The 15531-nt window shown below is 43.7% G+C and overlaps 1 protein-coding gene across 2 annotated transcripts in view; it reads left to right on the top strand.

Moving 5' to 3' along the window:
* The window catches only part of aspscr1 (ASPSCR1 tether for SLC2A4, UBX domain containing), a 170786-nt gene that overhangs the window by 94113 nt on the left and 61142 nt on the right, over positions 1-15531 (top strand). For both annotated transcript variants that reach the window (XM_055653819.1, XM_055653818.1), the window contains 4 exons: positions 2778-2859; positions 6060-6126; positions 10971-11033; positions 13269-13321. In XM_055653819.1, the coding sequence (XP_055509794.1) occupies positions 2778-2859; positions 6060-6126; positions 10971-11033; positions 13269-13321 (265 nt within the window). The remainder of the gene's footprint in view (positions 1-2777; positions 2860-6059; positions 6127-10970; positions 11034-13268; positions 13322-15531) is intronic.

The raw sequence follows: 15531 nt of genomic DNA, 5'->3' as shown, positions 1-15531 counted from the left end.
TGTTTGCCTTGAACCTGTGATGGCTGCCGATAAGTAACACAAAGTTTGCTGCTGAATTTTAGCCTCAGTTGCCAACATGGGGTTAATATTGCAAATTTTCCGAGGTTGGAAAATGTTCCAGCCAGACTGAAGTTGTAAACAGAATTTTGCATTAATTACATGCGGGGGGATCTCACGAATATCTGCATTCTGGTTGTGCAATGTAAACGGGGAAGGTTAAACAGGAAGAGGACCAGGAAAGAGTTGCTGGCTACAGGGCAATGATGTTTATTCTGTTTCAATACATAAGAAAGAGAAGTGGAAGTCGGGCAGAAAGACCTTTCTGTGCTCTGTGTGATCAGGATTCTTCACATACCTTGTCCACTCTCCCACCATGGTTCTCCAAATCTCTCTTTCAAAGATTCTCGGGAGCCGTGAGTGTCCTCCATCGCCGAACACCGGCGACCTTTTGAGGCAGAGCTGCAAAAGCTTTTCACTGTACCACGGTACACATGACAATAAACTAAACTAAACTGGAACAGTACAACACAGGAACAGGCCCTTCGGTCCACGATGTTTGATGCCAAGTTAAGCTGACCTCATCTGCCTGACCATGAATGAAATGAATGAATTAATGAGTTTGTTGGCCATGTATTCACATACAAGGACTTTGCCTTGGTGCTCCGCCCGCAAGTGACAACATGACATACAGTGACAGTTGCGAATGACACATTAAAACATTAAACATTAATAATAAAACATTATCGATTAAACATGTGAATGAAATAAAATACTAGAACAAATTGTGTAACATGATTTATATGATCCATATGAGCACATGATTCATATCCCTCTAGGCATATCCATGTGCCTATCTAAATGTCTCTTGAATGCCACCATCATATCTGCCTCCACACTCCAAAGGAGTACAGGTTTGTCGGTTAATTGGCTTCGGTAAAATTTGTAAATTGTCCTAGTGTGTAGGATAATATTAGCGTATGGGGATCGCTGACTCAGCACGGACTCAGTGGGCAGGTTTCCGCACTGTAACTCTAAATATACAAATATTTCACAGTTATATCTGTAATTCACTCTGGAATCTCTGCTTCTATTATACACCTTGTTTTTAAGTGCCATAATACTTAGAGCGTTCCCTGATTTGTGTGTCGAAGATTGGATGTGAAAAGGAAATCAGGTTTGTTGATTGTGATTAGTCGCTTGCACTGGCATGCCATTATTTGAGCAGCATGACATTACTGACTGATAAAGAGAAATGTATCTTTGACACTAGATTATATTATCTAGGGCAACACTTCAAGTTAACTTTACGTTCGTGATTATTAATGGTACAACGACTGGTGTTTGGGCTCCGTCAGTTTGACAATTTAGGTGTTTTGCTTTGCTTAGCGGTACAGCGTGGAAGCAGGCCCTTCGGCCCACCCCAATTACCACCCGTACACTCATTCTATCCTACACATTAGGAACAATTTACAGAAGCCAATTAACCTACAAACCTGCACATTTTTGGAGTGTGGGAGGAAACCGGAGCACCCGGAGAAAACCCACGTGATCACATGGAGAATGCGCAAGCTCCCCACAGACAGCACCCGTGGTCAGGATCGACGCTGTATCGCTAAAAACGAAACTAACGGAGATTAAAGTTGCCTCTTAGCATGAGGTGTTGGTTGAAAACTATTGATTGAGATAGATGTGTGATTTTTGAAAGGGTAAATGATGACCTCAACTTATATGTAAATACACTCAAATTGGCATAGCTATTTCAAATTAATTTCCTCCATTATCCATGACTGTTCCTCAAAAATAGAAATCATTTGGTTGATCTAACCACATATTAGAGAATTGGAAGGACAAAACTAGCTTGTTTAGACATGGACATAGAAAATAGGTGCAGGAGGAGGCCATTCAGCCCTTCGAGCCAGCACCACCGTTCATTGTGATCATGGCTGATCGTCCCCAATCAATAACCCGTGCCTGCCTTCTCCCCATATCCCTTGATTCCACTAGCCCCTAGAGCTCTCTCTCTAACTCTCTCTTAAATCCATCCAGTGATTTGGCCTCCACTGCCCTCTGTGGCAGGGAAATCCACGAATTCACAACTCTGTGGGTGAAAAGGTTTTTTCTCACCTCGGTCTTAAATGGCCTCCCCTTTAATCTAAGACTGTGGCCCCTAGTTCTGGATTCGCCCATCATTGGGAATCTTTTTTCCTGCATCTAGCTCGTCCAGTCCTTTTATCATTTTACATGTTTCTATAAGATCCCTCCCCCTCATCCTTCTAAACTCCAGTGAATACAAGCCTAATCTTTTCAATCTTTCGTCATATGACAGTTATGTTTAAATGTGTAGGAAGGAAATGCAGATGCTGGTTTATACTAGAGAGACACAAACATCTGGAGTATCTCAGCGGGTCAGGCAGCATCTCCGGAAAAAACGAATGGGGGACGTTTTGGATCGAGACCCTTCTTCAGACTGAGAGTCGGGGGTTGGAGAGGGAGACGAGAGATATGAAAATGCTCAATCAGTGTTTAAAATGTTGAACGAAACATCCAAGTCATTCCGATACATGTTATTTGAGGGGTAATGACGACATTTTTCTCCCGTTAACAAGCGTTGCTTTGTACAAAACAAAACAATTAAATAAAATATTATTTAAATCGTCTTTTTGTGTTACCTTAACCCATTAACCCGGGGGGGGGGGGGGGGGGGGGGCACCAGGAAGTAAAGATTTAAAAAAAAATAACACTTAATGAGAAGATGTACGTTGTTTTTGTGTGCTTAGGCAGTTATTTGAAGAGGCCCCATTGATGACAAAATCCATGCGAGATTCTCAAATGACAGAGAAGACAACACGCTATCCAAAGGTTGGTGAACACCCTGTTTCCCGACGGATCACAATGCCTGATATCAGTAAATAACTACTATTAATGTGGAAGGTAGACAAAATCGATCCATTTGCAGTGTATAGATACATGAGAAGGGAATAACGTTTAGTGCAAGGTAAAGCCAGCGAAGCCCAATCAACGTAGACAGAAGTGCAGGAGAAACTCAGCGGGTGAGGCAGCATCTACGGAGCGATGGAAATAGGCAACGTTTTGGGCCGAAACCCAAGGGTTTCGGCCCGAAACGTTGCCTATTTCCTTCGGGAAATAGAGGGTTGGACAGGCTAGATGCAGGAAGATTGTTCCCGATGTTGGGGAAGTCCAGGACAAAGGGTCACAGCTTACGGATAAGGGGGAAATCCTTTAAAACCGAGATGAGGAGAACTTTTTTCACACAGAGAGTGGTGAATCTCTGGAACTCTCTGCCACAGAGGGTAGTTGAGGCCAGTTCATTGGCTATATTTAAGAGGGAGTTAGATGTGGCCCTTGTGGCCAAGGGGATCAGAGGGTATGGAGAGAAGGCAGGTACGGGATACTGAGTTGGATGATCAGCCATGATCATATTGAATGGTGGTGCAGGCTCGAAGGGCCGAATGGCCTACTCCTGCACCTAATTTATATGTTTCTATGCTCCGTAGATGCTGCCTCACTCGCCGAGTTTCTCCAGCATTTTTGTCTACCTTCGATTTTTCTGCAGTTCTTTTTTAAACTATTAATGTGGAGTCTGTTTTTAAAAGAGAATCAATGTTTATTTTGCTAAATGCAGCAACACTCCGTAAATAAATGAATGACTTAGTAAAATATCACTGCAGTCGAGCATTCCCTGAGTTTCAGAGGCGGCAAATTCGATCGGCGTGGAAGTCCCGATGAGGTCTAGTTGGGCCGCCTCAATAGGCTGAGGTACCACACTTTCATGGGGGGGCGGGGGGGGGCTTCCGGTAGAGATTCAAGTGCACTGTCGTATTTTTGTCCAGAGTAAAGGACCTGTTGCCGGAAAATGAGTGGTGGACCTGTAACATCACGCATTTAATATGGCATGATAACCTCCTCGGCACAACCTGAAAAGCATTTTGCCCAATGGATCCTCATGTCAAATTGCACTGCCTCATCGTCCAGCGTTAGTCGATTAAGAAACCCTTCCAAATAAGTTGCAATATTCACTACCTTTTAGTCCGAATGACATACCCATAAGCCGAACGTGTAGGGAAATCTATTTCCAGCAATGCCTGTTCCATCCTGCTTGATGGTAGGCAAAAGTGCTGGAGAAACTCAGCGGGTGCGGCAGCATCTACGGAGCGAAAGAAATAGGCAACGTCACTTGATCTTGCGTTGCAGCTACCTATTCCTTCTCTCCGTTAAACTGGAGGAAAATATTTATGAAGTGCCTTTGCTATTTCTTTCAAGTCTAGCATGACCCTTTCAACTTTTAAGTAATCCCATCTTTCTGGGACCATCTCATTAGTTTTGCTCTCAACAAAAGCCTTTGTCTCTCCTGGCCACTTTGCGCAATCAGTGCTTAAAATGTTGGGCGAAACAACTTATCCAAGTCATTTCAATGCATGTTATTTGAAGGGTGATTATGACAATTTTCTCCCGTTACCAAAATAGATGGATAGATGGAGTGCATTCTGTCAAAGGTGGTTACATAATGAAATTTAAAATGCACGGAAACAAACATCTGGTTAAAAATGGAGTTGTTGGTTCTAGGGGTTTAAGCACGGCCATGTATGATCCAGTCTGTTTGATATTACGGGGAATGTTCACTGTGGAATGCTTTAGGCCAGATTGAAATGGTATCGGTTGTAATGTTCCACTGATATTCCAGATCCTTTGCTAAATTACTTTGAAGTTTTCTGCTGAAGGTTGTGGATAAGCCACTGCGACTAATCATATTTGGAAAACATGTTTTATCCTTAAAAAAAAAAAAATCACGGCACTCAAATAATTTGACAAAATTAAATAATTTCAGGAAAGGAATTTGATGTAACAGTTGCAAATGGACATGAATGTTGATGGTGTTTCAAATATTGCTTCCAAAACAATATATTTGTTACAAGCAACAATTTATGTTTGTAAAAAGTTAAAAGCGTGGCAATATTAGGCTATTATTACACCAGGAGTCACCTGTGTGCGTGTGTGTGCATGTGTAATTGTGCGTGTGTGTGAGTGTGCGTGCGTGTGTGTGCGAGTGTGTGCGTGCGTGTGTGCGTGCGAGTGTGTGCATATGTGTATGCATGTGTGTGCGAGTGCATGTGCGTGTGCGCGTGCGTGCGAGTGTGTGCATGTGTGTGTGCGTGCGTGCGTGTGTGCACGTGTGGATAAAAGGCAGCAAACTGTGTAAGTTGTTAATTTGTACAGAAAGGGAGAATGTTCATTGCATTATGACAAATATTTCCTTAAATCAGTTTAGGTGAGAGATACAGCGCAGAAACAGGCCCATCGGGACTGCGCCGACCAGCATTTCCCGCACGCTCGCACTATCCTACACACTACGGACAATTTACAATCTTTACCGAAGCCGATTAACCTACAAAACCTGTACGTCTTTGGAGTGTGGGTGGAAACTGGTGAATCTAGAGAAAACCCACGTGGTCACGGGGGAAGAACATACAAACTCCGTACATGCAGCACCCGTAGTCAGGATGGAACCCAGGTGTCTGGCGCTGTAAGGCAGCAACTTTACCGCTGCGCCACTATGCCCCCCCCCCCCCAATTTTTCTAATATGTTCTCGCACTACACTGTCCTTACAGCCACAATGCGTTTGTTGACAATGAAGGCACACATCGACCACTATTTAGAGTTATAAAAGTAAGCAGGAATTGCATTGTCCTTGCCTATATGACATGAAGCAGCGTACTGCTTTGAACTGTTCCCTTTGTCAGCCGAGTTCAAAACAGTGCCCTCAATCAGGTCAGGAGAATTATTTGGGGTTCTTACCCAATAGAAAGCAGGATCAAACTTTGATCAGTTGTTTTGAAAAGAATGACAAATCTAACGGCATTAGTTTATTCACGTATAAAAGGCTGCATGGGAGTACCTAAAACATAAAGATAGTGACTTGGATCAAAAGCTTGCAGAAATATGCCGCAATGTTACTCAAATGTTTTTTTTTTTCCTTTCATGTGGCTCAATAAATCATCTTTACTTTGATTTCATTTTTTTTTCATCTTTGAACTCATAGGTTGTTCTAAGAGTGCAGTTCCCCGATAGACACGTCCTGCAGGGTTTCTTCAGACCGCTTGAAACAGGTGAATTATTTGTACTAATTATTTGTTCCCATTTTAGTTTGGTTCCGATGCATGCCCCGTGTCGACCAACTCAGCACTTGGGAAGAATAGACAGAAGATGCTGGAGAAACTCAGCGGGTGAGGCAGCATCTATGGAGAGAAGGAATAGGCGACGTTTCGGCACCCGAAACGTCGCCTATTCCTTCTCTCCATCGATGCTGCCCCACCCGCTGAGTTTCACCGGCATTTTCTGTCGACCTTTGATTGTTCCAGCATCTGCAGTTCTTTCTTAAACACTTGGGAAGAATAGTTCAATCTGCCATCCATTTTGTTCCCGTCTCAAGGCACAGCTTCACCTTGCACTAAAAGTTATTCCCTTATCATGTATTTATATCTGTACACTGCGAATGGCTTGTATTATCTTTCCGTTGGTTGGTTAGCACACAACAAAATCTTTTCGCAATAAACTAAACTGAGAACTGAGAGAAACAAAAATCGTGCCATGTCAAGACACCTTATTGTAGCTTCAGACCCAAATTAAATCTGACACCAAACTTTGTATCGAGAGCTTGTTTTTTCATTTATGGCCGAGTAACCTCAATCGCGCTGTCGGAATTTAAGGATTTGCGGGAAGCGGCTGACATGAGTGAGGCCACCGAGCGGCAGAGAGAGGGTTTTTAGACAGAGAGCTGCTAGAGGTGAGCGGGGGCCGGCAGAAGGCTCTGAGGTGGCGGGCGGTTCCGCTGTCCGGCCCGGCAGGCCGCTCACAGCCACCCTAGCTACTTCTCCCCCCCGGCCTCAATGCGGTGGCATTGCACGCCTCCGTGCAAGGAGCGTCGAAAGTGGCATGATCCCCATCCCCTCCTTCACAACACTCCTGCCCTCCCCGCAACTTTACCCCGGGCCAGACTCCCCAAACGCTGTTAAAGGAACTCCCCACCCCGGGAAATACGGTATTTGAAAACAAATAGCACTAAGAAATGTACTTACCACATTATTGGTACACAAACTCCATTCTTCTCTCTTTGTTTCCTAAGATACACTTAAGATAATGGCAATCCGTATTTGAAAACCCCGCCAAGAAACTAGCGCTGCACATGCGCAGTCCAGCAAAGGCAGAATTTCTGCTGCCTTCAGCCCCGCTTGTCATTGACGGCTTGAAGCAGCGCTGACGGCACGTGGGCTGCACAGACCTTCACATGTTGCAAGTGATGCGGATGAAAGGCACGGAGAATTATGCCGACCTAAGAGATCGATCTCTTAAATAGGCATAATTCCCCCATGCCTTTACTATTTATATTTAGTAATTACCAGTTTATAATTTTAGTCAGGGTCGGCAGTGTCTACCTTGCCCACCCTGACGGCACGTGCCTGGGCTAGTGTTACCTAAAAAACTAAAGAACGGAGACGAGGAAACACTTTTTCTCACAGAGAGTGGTGAGTCTGTGGAATTCTCTGCCTCAGAGGGCGGTGGAGGCCGGTTCTCTGGATGCTTTCAGGAGAGCTAGATAGGGCTCTTAAAAATAAGCGGAGTCGGGGGATATGGGGAGAACACAGGAACGGGGTACTGATTGGGGATGATCAGCCGTGATCACATTGAATGGCGGTGCTGGCTCGAAGGGCCGAATGGCCTACTCCTGCACCTATTGTCTATTGTCTATAAAATTGGAGAATTCAGTGTTCATACCCTTGGGTTGTAAGCTAACCAAGCGGAATATAAGATGCTATTTCTCCAGTTTGCGTGAGGCCTTACTCAGGCAATGGAGGAGAATGTGGATCTTGCTGACACAGAGTTTAGTTAAGATAAATAGCGAGAGTTAAAGAAGCCAGATAAGAACATGAAAGATCAGTTAATGTTGGACGAGTTGGGTCGGGTGAAGACCAAGGCGAGGACTTTTTGGGCCAAATTACTTTTTTGCTGTATATGTTGTATCATGGATACCAGATGGATTTTTGAGGAAATTGTCTTTTTGATGAACAGTGAAGGAATAGGAGGCAGTCGTGTGTTGTTTTCAGATCAGTTCAGACCCGCGGTGTTTAGATGGACCAAGTATGTCAAACAGAATTCACTGAACATAATAAACATAACACGCAGTCTCTCGCCCAGAGTAGGGGAATTGAGAACCAGATGACATAGGTTTAAGGTGAGGGAGGGGGGGGAAGACGAGCCTGAGGGGTAACTTTTTTTTACACAAAGGGCGGTGGGTGTATGGAATATGCTGCCGGTGGAGGTGCTTGAGCCAGGTACTGTTACAAAGTGTACGGAACATTTAGACAGGTACATGGATAGGATAGGTTTGGAGGGGTATGGGCCAAATACTGCACAAAAACCAGGCCACCCGAGTCCACACCGACCAGTGATCCCAGCACATTAACACTATCCTACACACACTGGGGACAATTTACACTTATACCAAGCCAATGAACTAACAAACCTGTACGGCTTTGGAGTGCGGGAGGAAGCCAAAGATCTCGGAGAAAGTCCACGCAGTCACGGGGAGAACGTACAAACTCCGTACAGACAGCACCCCGAGTCGGGATTGAACCCAGGTCTCTGGCGCTGCAAGCGCTGTAAGGCAGCGACTCTACCGCTGCGCCACCGTGCCGCCCACATTTGGGCATGTTGGTCGGTGGTGGCAAGTGGGGCCGAAGGGCCTGTTTCCACGCTGTGTGACTAATGCATATTTGTAACCAAAGCGACATTTCTGCGGAAAAATATGCTTTCTTTAAAAACTTTGCATGTTCATAAAAGACTAGTCCAATTGTAATTCGTCCCCGCCATAAAATGCGCTGAACACAAACAGCGGCATTTTCATGTTGGGAAGGAATTTACTTTGTGTGTGTCAGCAGCGTCTAATGAGGTTTTGTTTTGCTATGGAAATTTGAATGAAATATTTCATTTATACAACTTGCACGTACATGCCGAGCTCTCTGAAGTTGCGACAAGAGCGGCCTTTCTGCGTGCTGAGGTCCTGCAGCCGTGTTTCAGGAAGAATGACTGGAATTTCTCCCTTGGAAAAAAAAAGGGTAAATACTGTACCAAACCGTGCTTTTGTCAGCGAACAGCCAGGCATTGTAGCAGCGATGGCAAAAGAGCTTCTTAACCCTTTGGATACCACAGTAACATTACACTGGGTATATTGAAGTTTAGTTTTCAAACATATTCTAAAAATATGTTATGAATTATTTTTGTTGTTGTTGCAGTGTTGCCAGTAGAAGTTCACACATCGTGTTATAACGTGAATGAAAATGTGTCAACTATGGAAGTTGTTACGCATGTAAATGGTTAAGTGCAGGGTCAGACTTGAGGTGACTCTCCACTTGCCTTTGAAGTCTGCCCCTCTCTTGTTGTATTGGATGGGTTTTATTAGAGACCTCCTGTAATGGTTGTTAAAAATTCCTCAGATGTTTCTTCTCCAGTTGCATTTTTAATGCAGAATCCAAACCTTATGCACCCCACCAGTTTGTTGGAAATACAGTGAGATAAAGGACAAGGGTAAATTCAAACCGCGGTCGATGGGAGCGTGGAGGACCCCCGTGAGGGGGAAGGGAAAGAACAATTAAGGACCCGGCTTGGGGCCACTGTCGGGAGGGAGTTTGGGGAAAGCAATGCACAATGGTGGGGGGGGGGGGACAAAGGGGGGACCCAGTGTGGGGAAACTGTTGGGAGGGGGGGGGGGACAAAAGGAGGAGCCAGCGTGCTTTTTAACTTTGTCGGTGCCTTAGGTAGCTGCTATTTGTATACATTGTGTGTGCAGCAAAGAATCTCACTGTGCCCAGTCACATGTGACAATAAAGGATTCCTATTCCTATTCATTTGGCAACATCCTCGTACATTTTCTCTGCACTCTTTCCAGGTGTTGGACCAAAATCACCGGATAAAAATCTTAAAGAGAGATGAGGAAATGTTTAAGAGATGTCAGCATTTGGAAAGTTAGCGAAAGGTGGCCCCAGGAAAAAAAGTTCGTGGATGATAGCTGAAGGATGAGGAGACTAGTGTGTTAAAGCACAACTGGTTCTCAAAGGCGGGGACAGTTTCTTCCCAGCTGTTATCAGGCTACTGAATCATCCTACCACAACTTAGTCAGCAATGCAGGACTATTATCTCTGGTGACCCTTGGACTAAAATGGGCCTCCTCCATGGCCAGAGTGAGCACCTCCCGAAATTGGAGGAGCAGCACCTCATATTCCGCTTGGGCAGTCTGCACCCCAGCGGCTTGAGCATTGACTTCTCCAATTTCCGGTAGCCCTTGCTGTCTCCTCCCCTTCTCAGCTCTCCCTCAGCCCTCTGGCTCCTCCTCTTCCTTTCTTCATCCCACTCCCACCCGACATCAGTTTCGGCCCGAATCTTGGCCTATTTCCTTCGCTCCATAGATGCTGCCGCACCCGCTGAGTTTCTCCAGCACTTTTGTCTACATTGATCAGGCTTCGCTGGCTTTACCTTGCACTAAATGTTATTCCCTTATCATGTATCTATACACTGTAATTTAACTGATTGTAACCATATATTGTCTTTCTGTTGACTGGTTAGCACGCAACAAAAGCTTTTCACTGCACCTCGGTACACGTGACAATAGACTAAACTGAAACTGATCTCAGAATTCATTTGTTTATGAAAGAACTGCAGATGCTGGAAAAATCGAAGGTAGACAAAATGGCTGGAGAAACAGCAGGTGAGGCAGCATCTCGACCCAAAACGTCACCTATTCCTTTGCTCCATAGATGCTGCCTCACCCGCTGATTTTTTTCCAGCATTTTTGTCTACCTCCAGAATTAATTTGGTAATTCTAATACTGTTACCTCTAAAATCAAACAATTATTGAGGCTACTGTTTGCAAAACCACTTCATTTTTTTTCTCCCACAGTTGGGGCACTGATGGAATTTGTGAAGATGCATCTGAAAGAGCCGGGTTTATCATTTTATTTATGTGAGTAAAATCATTACAGGTGAATGGAGTTTGCACAGATTAAAACCACTGATTCTGTTTGGGAGAATGGACAATCCTCAAAGTTTTTAGTTTCTTGATGCCAACCAAATATCATTCACTTTTCCTCTAAAAAATGTTTACAAATCTTTTCCAAGTATGATTTTTTTCGGTGGTGATTCTCAAACAGATCAATCAATTAAGTTGAGGGAATATTAATAGAATAACGTTCTTAATATTATTTTACAACTGGGCAGCACGGTGGCGTAGCGGTAAAACTACTGCCTTGCAACACTAGATACCCGGGTTCGATCCTGACTACGGGGTGCTTGTCCGCATGGAGTTTGGACGTTTTCCTCATGACTGCATGGGTTTTCTCCGAGATCCTCGGTTTCCTCCCATACTCCAAAGACGTGCAGGTATATGGGTAAATTGGGTTGGTCTAAATCTAAAATTGTCCCTTGTATGTGTTGGGTAGTGTTAGTGTGCGGGGGGGGGGGGGGTTTTTCAGGTCGGTGAGGACTCGATGGGCTGAAGGGCTTGTTGCCCCACTGTAATTCTAGACTAAATTGAACAAAACTAAATAATGCTCTTAAAATTATTTTACCGTAAATATGAGGCACATCATTTAAGTCAAACTAACGTATTTTGCGATCAAGCTAAGCTATTGTGTTGGTGGTTATAAAGGGTGTTGATGGATATTATATATTTATCTGCAAAACCGTATTCCACTTTGCTCTACAGTTATTTTATCGTTTATCCAAGGGTGATTTGCGTAAAGTCAAGTTATTTACCATTTAAATTTTTTTAATTTTCTGAATGTTATCCCATCTTGGCCCGCCACACTCTGTTGAAGCTGGCTTTTATAATCATTTCCATTTATTTGGTCAGAATGTTTCACCAGCTAGAATTGAGTGGGTTTCAAGCCTAACCTCAGTTTGGTTACTCGCTGTGTTAATGTGGTTTAGAAGCGGGTCATCAGAAGAGCAGCAAGGATTAACAGTTTCTTTTCTGCGATGAGCCTGTTGCTCTTTTGTCTACTTTGTAATCAAAAGCAGAAAGAGATCAAATGTGGTGACCTTGGCTCATGGCACACATGTTTTTTTCGCAGACAGGCCACATTTACAATCCAAATCACTTCCAAGATCCACTCACCAGAAAAGCATGTTATCTTACCATACATTCAAAATTCTGCTATTTCAGTCACGCTGAAAGGCACCGACGCCATAATAAACTAAAGGGGCAGCACGGTGTGGCAGCAGTCGAGTTGTTGCCTCACAGCTCCAGAAATCCCGGTTCAATCCTGACTACAGGTGCTATCTGTACGGAGTTAGCACGTTCTCCCTGTGACCGCCTGGGTTTTCTTCGAGTGCTCCGGTTTGTTGAGCTATGATCAAAATAAATTACCAATTCGTGACTTTGGGGAAGATATTGTGCTTGCCGTTTGTTGAATCCAAATAGCACGGGAGATTTTTTTTATAGGACATTCTACCCTTATCTAGGCCTGTCGTCATTTTATACACCTCTATCAGGTCTCCGCCTCAACCTCCAGCAGAACAGAGAAATAGTTAATAAATAACTAATAAATGCCTGGCTGGCCAATGACGTCCATATCACATGCAAGAATAAAATAAATGACTAGATTCACAATGAATTTAGCGAATAATTCAGGGATTTACAACTCACTTTATGTGTTGATCTGAAGCAAAAAGATTCTCATAGGTATAGTAACAATTTTAGAATCCAATCATTTTTTTCTGAATTGATTTTGAAATCGAAAGGGATGAAAGCCTACTGAATGCCTTGGGTATAAAATCCACATCACCTCTGCATGTTCTCCAGAGGTGGTGCCTGACCCACTGAGTTACTCCAGCACTGTGTCTATCTTCAGTTTACATAACCAGAGCCTTAGAATAAAAGGACGAATGTTTAGAAATGAGATGAGGAGGAATTCCCTTAGTCAGAGTGTGGTGAATCTGTAGAATTCATTGCCACAGACAACTGTGGAGGCCAAGTCATTGGGTCTTTTTAAAATGGAGATTGACAGGTTCTTGATTAGTTTGGGTGTCAGGGGATATAGGGAGAAGGCAGGAGAATGGGGTTCAGAGGGAAAGATAGATCATCCATGATTGAATGGTGGAGTAGATTTGATGGGCCGAATGGCCTAATTCTGCTCCTATGGCTTTTGAACGTTATTGAGAGTTGCTTTATTCTCAAAGATTTCTATTTTTGTTTCAGTTAAAACACCGCCTAAAGATCTCCTCAGTGATCCAACGGTTACATTGTTCCAGGTAGGTCCACTGACACTCTACATTATGCATTACCTACATGGAACTGAATGAAAGCCAACTGTAAAAGCTTTTGTAAAGTAATCTTCATGTGTTTTTATCTTGCATTAAAATGTTTTTTGTTTCCTCTTTTCCCACATTGTATTATGCTGTTGAGCTATGACCAAAATAAATTTCCAATTGGTGATTTTGGGGAAGATCTTGTGCTTGACGTTTGTTGAATCTGAATAGCGCAGGAGTTTTTTTAATCTTGGGATAATCTTGGATACTTAACGATATGATACGATACGATAGAACTACATTTATCCCAGGAGGGAAATTGGCCTGCCAACTGTCATAAAACACAATGAGATACATGAAGGTACACAAAAATGCTGGAGAAACTCAGCGGGTGCAGCAGCATCTATGGAGCGAAGGAAATAGGCAAAGTTTCGGGCCGAAACCCTTCTTCAGACTGAGTTTCTCCAGCATTTTTGTGTACCTTCGATTTACCAGCATCTGCAGTTCCTTCTTAAACACAAGATACATGAAACATGAAATTAAAGTGATGAGTGGAAAATCCAGAATTGGGGATGTGCAGAGATTGAGGATGGGGTGGGGGGGGGGGGGGGGGGAGAGGAGTCGGTCTATCCCACGACCGAGAGGGAGGAGTTGTACTAGTTTGATAGCCAGAGGGAAGAAGGATCTCCTGTGGCGTTCAGTGCTGCATCTTTGGTGGAACCAGTCTGTTGCTGAAGGTGCTCCTCAGGTTGACCAGTGTGTCATGGATGGGTTGAGCTGTATTGTCCAGGATGCTCCCACAGTTTGAGGAGCATCCTCCCCTGCAAGACAAACCTCCAATGAATCCAACTCCGCCCCCTGGATGGAGCCAGCCTTCCTGACGAGCTTGTGAATTCTGTTAGCGTCCGCGGCCTTTGCCCCGTTACCCCAGCTCCCCCTGGTAACAGTTCAGCAGAACTGCTACTTATTAAAATTACCGTAGGGGACCAAGCGTGTTTTGAGAGAATAATTTCACTGCCATTTAAACATTTGATTGACCAAACATTTAATTTTCTAACCTATTACAAAAAAGTACGTATGTTGATATTCAATATGTTGATTCTAGCTGCAAACTGAAACGTGAATGATGTGCTTGGAAGTATTTTTATTAATTTTTCTGGAAACCAGCTGGAGTACTTAGTAATGACGAGCCAGTCTTATTGTGTTGACATTGCTTCAAAGAAACTTAAGTTTCCTTTTAATGGTTGTATTATATAAAAGATTATGTATAATTAATAACAGAAATCTAATTAGAGATTTGCAATGAAAGTTAAACCGAAAATACTTATGTTTTCAATTTGAAAGATGATTCAGAAAGTCTTAATTAGCTTACGACAGAGGAGGGTGGGTATAATAACTGTAGATGCCAACTGTTCTTTAATATTACTGTTCTGTATGCCAACCCTCGACTAGATATCTGAAGGGGTTCTGTGTTCCAGGTTTTCACTAATTTTCAATCGGGTCTTGGGCAGTAATGTTTTTCATACTCGCAATACACATCTGATCTTTTGTTTGATCATTGCTGTGTACTGGGCTTTGAAGTATCCAACGCAGAAGAGTTTGATTAATAAGGTTATGCGCGCGCACTTGCTGTTGTAATTATTGCCATGTAGTTGTGATGAGCATAGAAGCCTTTCTAGATTGCCAGCAGCTACTCAGTTGCATGATACAAGTTGCCCTCCACTTCAAAATGTCAAAGGACAGGCTGTGATTGTTCATCAACAATGAGGTATCTGACTCCTGCATTGACATATTATCAAAGATAGACACAGAAAGCTGGACACACTCAGCAGGTCAGGCAGCATCTCTGGAGAAAAGGAATGGGTGATGTTTCGAGTCAAGAGACTGAAGAAGGGCCTCGACCCATCTATTCATTTTCTCCAGAGATGCTGTCTGATCCGCTGAGTTACTCCAGAATTTTGTGTCTATCTTCGGTTTAAACCAGCATCTGCAGTTCCTGCCTACACACTTGATATATTATCAATATTTCCTGCGTAAGGTTCATACAACAGACGGTGGTGTAGCTGTAGAGACCCAGGTTCGATCCTGACTATGGGTGGCGTCCTTACGGAGTTTGTACTTTCTCACCGTGGCCAAGTGGGTTTGCCCCAGGTGCTCCGGTTTCCTCCCACACGCCAAAGACGCACAGGTTTGTAGGTTAAGTGGCTTTGGTA

This window comes from Leucoraja erinacea, chromosome 23 (assembly GCF_028641065.1).
Source record: "Leucoraja erinacea ecotype New England chromosome 23, Leri_hhj_1, whole genome shotgun sequence".
Taxonomy (NCBI): domain Eukaryota; kingdom Metazoa; phylum Chordata; class Chondrichthyes; order Rajiformes; family Rajidae; genus Leucoraja; species Leucoraja erinaceus.
Note: the sequence above shows the minus strand (reverse complement) of the source record. Positions and strands in the feature narration are given on the sequence as shown.